The sequence below is a fragment of the Musca vetustissima genome, unplaced genomic scaffold (assembly GCF_032173495.1).
Source record: "Musca vetustissima isolate MV318-11 ecotype Yass unplaced genomic scaffold, APGP_CSIRO_Mvet_v1 utg330945, whole genome shotgun sequence".
Classification (NCBI taxonomy): domain Eukaryota; kingdom Metazoa; phylum Arthropoda; class Insecta; order Diptera; family Muscidae; genus Musca; species Musca vetustissima.
This window is the reverse complement of record NW_026886203.1, coordinates 1,071-7,566: the sequence shown is the minus strand read 5'-3', so window position 1 is coordinate 7,566 and position 6,496 is coordinate 1,071. Positions and strand designations below refer to the sequence as shown.

At 34.8% G+C, this 6,496-nt stretch overlaps 1 protein-coding gene across 1 annotated transcript; it reads right to left on the bottom strand.

Moving 5' to 3' along the window:
• Nucleotides 1–2,033: 2,033 nt before the first annotated feature.
• LOC133333711 (piggyBac transposable element-derived protein 2-like) lies at nt 2,034–2,973 on the bottom strand (the record flags this gene model as incomplete). Its single annotated transcript, XM_061541998.1, has 1 exon — nt 2,034–2,973. A coding segment is annotated over exon 1 (940 nt), but the record flags the coding sequence as incomplete, so codon positions are not given.
• Between the last annotated feature and the right edge of the window lie 3,523 nt (nt 2,974–6,496).

The window sequence follows — 6,496 nt, the reverse complement described above, 5'->3', positions numbered from 1 at the left end:
GTTCATGTTCCTATTGCTGCGTGGTACATGTTTCAACTAAAGCTTTAGGATTAGTTGGGATTGTCACATTGTCGTAACGAAAGACGAAACAAAAAAGGATAAATACTCTTAACGTCCTTAGGATATTATTCAAAGATTACAGGTCAAACATGTGTAGGTAAACAATGGGTAAATGTGACAATATATAAAGATAAATGAGAAATCGACATGCAGTCGATGATTTGTTTGTCAAGGGCGATAATTGAGGAAATCTAAGATGTTGCCATTATTTCCAACGTCTACGACAAAAACACAATCATAGGTATATTGAGAGATACTTGAAATGACAATATTAGGAAACATATGAAAAAGTGGACCTCTGCCGACAATGTATACCATAATGTACCACAAATACAAATTTCAGATATTTTAATGGGGATTTTCCCTAAAATCCCAAACTCCCAATAACGTGAACCGATATTGATAACGCATGGTAGGGTGGATGTGTGTATAAAATCCTCAAAATACTGCAATTTAGAGGGCAAAGTTATATTAGGCCATACCTAAAGCGGGACCAATATTGATTACATTGTGTAGGAATTAGCGAGTATTTGGTGTTTTCGTTATATGAGGTCTATGCCTAATTGAGGATCGATATACCCCAATTTCGAACCCAATCTTTTAGTTTTGTATGTCAATACATTCAATATTGAATATTTGGAGCGCAAATAACACGAATTCGTAGGAAATATATATGTCAACCTAACAAACATGAGGAGTTTGGTGCACCATTTACTTAAAATCGGACGAAAATATTTTCAATATTTCAACAAAACTTGTCACAGGTTAGGTTGTACTAATTTCATATTTTGGGTCCTTGGTGCATCACTTACTTAAAATCGGACGAAAATATATATGGGAGCTATATCCAAATCTGAACTGATTTCAACGAAACTTTACACGCGATAGATTATAGTAATTTAAGTACGTCGTGCAAAATTTGGTGCCAATCGGCTTAACTTTGGGTCTTTGGTGCACCATTTGCTTAAAATCTGACGAGAATATATATGGGAGCTATATCCAAATCTGAACCGATTTCAACAAAACTTGACACACGTTATACTATAGTAAATTCAATGCGCTATTCACAACCTTGTGTCAATCAGCCTAACTTTGCGTCTTTGGTGCACCATTTACTAAAAATCGGACGAAAATATATATGGGAGCTATATATACATCTGAAGGGATTCTTTCCAATTTCAATAGGATTTGTCCTTGAGCCAAATAAATGAGCTGTGTCATATTTCATTCCATTCGAATCATAAATGGGATCTGTACTTTTTTAACAGGGATGGACATGCATAAATCGACTCAGAAAGTACTTCTATGGATATTCTCAAATGGAACCATGTATCTAACTTCCTTCCTTTTCCTGTTACAAAAATAGGCACATCTGGCTACTATCAAAATGGGGCGAATATTTATAATTATGGTATGGAGATTTGTTACCAAATACCACCTGATATGGCGATTTCCGATAAAATTACAACCGTATACATATGTACATTTATTGTTAACCCTTTCAGTGTCAAGAAAAATTTTTGTCGGAATAAAAATCTAAAATTTTGTATTTAAGATCATATAAAGGCACAAAGTTTAGAAAAAATAGTAATTTTCATTTTAACCTTCCGCCAGGTTCGTTTCCGAATGTCGAATATATTAGACATCGGCCCTCAGAGACACCAAAAACACGTTCTATTTTATATTAACATAACTCTGACGGTTTATTTTTATTTCGATAAAAGTTAATTCAGAATTTTACAAAAATAAAATTAAATATATATTCCATTAATTTTATGAAGAATAAAATGAAACTAGTGTTTTTGTTTAAATATTTTGTTAAAAAAAAAACTAAAATTAATCCATTATAAAATAAAAATGTATGTATCTGTGCATCTATTTCTTTGAATGAAATGTTTCAAAACAATTGGAATTTCGTTTTACACAAAGATATACATTGCATTTTTTGCAAATAATGAACGAATTCTTTTTACAACCATTTGCCTTGCAACGTCCAGCGCTTTTAGCTTGTACAAAACATGGTATATGAAGCTTCTGATCCAAGCGAACTTCTTGCGGTGGTTGTCTTTGAAATGTCTTATTCTTTTTTGGAGGCGGTGATTCCTCAGAATCACTTTCCGAACTCACACTGCCATCTAAGGATGAATCTGCTGTAGTATTATCTCTACCACTTGGTGGATTTGGTGGCCTTCCTCGTCCTCGTGTCGTATTTGTGGTTGGATTATAATCTTGTTGAGCGCCGACTAAAGTGCGGGCAACCTGAATTCGGAAATTCATTGAATCTAAAATTTTATTTTTTTGAATATTATTTGCCAAGCAGTCTCGGCGATATTCCATCCATGCGGCAGTTAAAGCCAAATCAACAAAATGCATTATGACTCTTAGTGTCCATTTGACAGAACGAATATTTATTCTATAGTATTGTATCACTTGATCCAATAAATCAACGCCTCCCATACTTTCATTGTACATCCGCACAACTTCGGGGCGATCGATGACTACAAAATCATTTTTATTTTTATCCCACCGTTTGACTTTATCTTGTTTGCCTATTCCAACAAAATTTGAGCCTAGATTTACCGTTCTGTTGTCAAACCAGCGAGTGACAATAACATTCCCATCTGCACTTATACATTCAGCGGATGATCCTCGCCCTTTTTGTTTCATTTCTTTTTCAACCGGCAGGCGAGGATTGGCGAATCTATTCACTCTTATTGTACCAGCAGCATTAATTTTGTTCCGTTTCAACATTTCAAATAATTGGTATGAGGGGAAATAGTTATCGAAAAAAAGTTTATGCCCAATTTCATTTTTTGGAATACGTTGTGTTGTTGAACCGAATCCCACAGTTTTCACCATGTTTTGATTTATTGGTGTTGTTGAACCTTGGTAAACAAGAAAATCATAAGGCATTCCGCTTTTACCACACAAAAAGAAAACTTTTATGCCCCACGGGCACGGCTTCCCCTTTATGTATTGCTTAGCAACGAATTTTCCTTTAAAAGTAATGATTTGCTCGTCGATGCATAGATTTTCTTCCAGTGGTAGTTCTAATAAACATTTTCGAACTAATTCAATGATCGGTGAAACTTTAAACTACAGAGCATGGTTTGAATGACATCTGTCCCGTGCTATGTGCATACATATTTGTATAATAGACCGCATTGGAAAAGAATTCGTCGGTTAAATATTTATTGAAATATGAAAACGGCGTCCCAATTTCAATAGAGCTTGTAGTTTCTGACACTGCCACGAATGGAATGTCCTCACCATCTTCGGACTTTCGAACTGTACGCCAAGTTATTTTATTTCTTGGAGTATACGCTTGGGGACTCTCTGAAATTGTTTCATTTTTTATCAATATATTCATCAGAGACAGCTTCACGTTCAACAGTCCTTTGATCGGACTTGTGGCACATCAAATAACACCTCATCATCATCATCGATTACATCATCAACATCAGAATCTGCTTCAAGCATAGTCATTATGTCATCGTCAGTTACAGATGTCATTTTCTAAGGGAATCAAAAGAAAAATACTAAAGTCTGCAAGTAAACGTACGATCACTATAATAAAAACAAAACAACCTTCGAAGGCCGATGTCGATTATATTTGACAATCCAAAAAATCTCTTAAAAAGCAACTTTAAACTGTTTTGGTTTTTATGTTTTTATTATACGGTTTCTTTACACTTGTAACAATACTCACAATTTTTTTCGATATTATCCGATTGCAGAAAATATATTTTTATACCCTTCACCACACTGTGGTACAGGGTATTATGTCTTTGTGCATATGTTTGTAACAGGCAAAAATAATCGAGATAGACCAATGGTTCCTTTTGAGAATATGCATAGAATCACATTCTAAGTCGATTTATGCATGTCCGTCCGTCCGTCCGTCTGTCTGTCTGTCTGTCTGTCTGTCCATGTTAAATTGTAAACAAAGTACAGGTCGCATTTATGATCCGAATTGGATGAAATTTGGCATAGGTCTATTAATCGGCCCAAGGACGAACCCTATTGAAATTGGGAAAAATCGGTTCAGATTTAGATATAGCTCCCATATATATATTTAACCGATTTAATGTAAACGGTCACTATATATCTTTCGATTTGCACGAAATTTGGTACAGGCTAATCATTTAGGCCTATAATGATGTCTGCCAAGTTTCGTGAAAATCGGTCCAGATTTAGATATAGCTCCCATATATAGTTTCGTCCGATTTCAGGTAAATGGTGCCCCAAAGTCCCTATATATCTTTTGATTTGCACGAAATTTGGCATAACGTACTGAATTAAGCCTAGAGTGATGTCTGCCAAGTTTCGAGAAAATCGGTCCAGATTTAGATATAGCTCCCATATATAGTTTCGTCCGATTTCATGTAAATGGTGTCCCAAAGTCCCTATATATCTTTTGATTTGCACGAAATTTGGCATAACGTACTGAATTAAGCCTAGAGTGATGTCTGCCAAGTTTAGAGAAAATCGGTCCAGATTTAGATATAGCTCCCATATATAGTTTCGTCCGATTTCATGTAAATGGTGCCCCAAAGTCCCTATATATCATTCGATTTCCACGAAATTTGGCATAACGTACTGAATTGAGCCTAGAATGATGTCTGCCAAGTTTCATGAAAATCGGTCCTGATTTAGATATATCTCCAATATATAGTTGCGTCTGATTTCATGTAAATGGTGCCCCAAAGTCCCCATATATCTTCCAGTTTGCACGAAATTTGGTACAGCCTTATCATTTAGGTCTAGAATGATGTCTGCCAAGTTTCATGAAAATCGGTCCTGATTTAGATATATCTCCAATATATAGTTGCGTCTGATTTCATGTAAATGGTGCCCCAAAGTCCCCATATATCTTCCAGTTTGCACGAAATTTGGTACAGCCTTATCATTTAGGTCTAGAATGATGTCTGCAAAGTTTCGTGAAAATCGGTCCAGATTTAGATATAGCTCCCATATATAGTTTCGTCCGATTTCATGTAAATGGTGCCCCAAAGTCCCTATATATCTTTCGATTTGCACGAAATTTGGCATAACGTATTGAATTGAGTCTAGAATGATGTCTGCCAAGTTTCATGAAAATCGGTCCTGATTTAGATATATCTCCCATATAGTTTCGTCCGATTTCATGTAAATGGTGCCCCAAAGTCCCTATATATCTTTCGATTTGCACGAAATTTGGAACAGCCTATACATTTAGGTCTAGAATGATGTATGTAAAGTTTCGTGGAAATCGGCCAGATTTAGATATAGCTCCCATATATAGTTTCGTCCGATTTCATGTAAATGGTACCCCAAAGTCCCTATATATCTTTCGATTTGCACGAAATTTGGCATAACGTACTTAAGTGAGCCTAGAAGGATGTCTGCCAAGTTTTATGAAAATCAGTCCAGATTTCTATATAGCTCCCACTTATATTTTCGTCCGATTTCATGTAAATGGTGCCCCAAAGTCCCTATATATCTTTAGATTTGCACGAAATTTGGTACAGCCTAATCATTTAGGTCTAGAATGATGTATGTAAAGTTTCGTGAAAATCGGTCCAGATTTAGATATAGCTCCCATATATAGTTTCGTCCGATTTCATGTAAATGGTACCCCAAAGTCCCTATATATCTTTCGATTTGCACGAAATTTGGCATAACGTACTGAATTGAGCCTAGATTGATGTCTGCGTTGTTTCGTGAAAATCGGTCCACATTTAGGTATAGCTCCCTTTTATTATAGATTGATTTTAAGTACTTGACGCACCAAGGAACCAATAGAAACAAAACGTTCTGAAATTAGTATAACGTATCCTATTTATATTTGTTTGAAGTCGATTTACATACTTTATGGATAGATCTACGTAGATTCACATTTAGATAAATATCACATATTTTATTTCATTCAAGTTCATGCTAATAGTCCTGTTTAATATACCCATAGTGGTGAAGGGTATCATATAGTCGGCCCCGTCCGACTTTACAACTTTCCTTACTGGTTTTTGATTCAGAAATTGAGGGTTTTTACAAAACTTCAAACTAAATTATGACTATTTGCTTAAAAATGATAAAACAAACTAAATGTCTAAAAATGCAAAATTTTTAAATTGCACACGTGTCTGTCTTTCAGCAAAAACAAAAACATCAATACTAACGGTACATACGATAACGGAAAAATCGCAAAAAAAGAGATTACTTTTAAATGTCGAATATATTCGACAAAAACACTGAAAGGGTTAAACGTTTTTGTTTGAGGCGAACATTTCGTTTAGAACATTTTATTTATTAGATATATATTTTCAACGCGAACGACAAAAGTATACCACTGCACTGATTTTTTATAGTAACAATTGATATGTTTTTCACGATATTTTATATAATATTCTTGTATTTGTCTACAATTGTTTTTAGAATAGAAAATTTATTTTACATA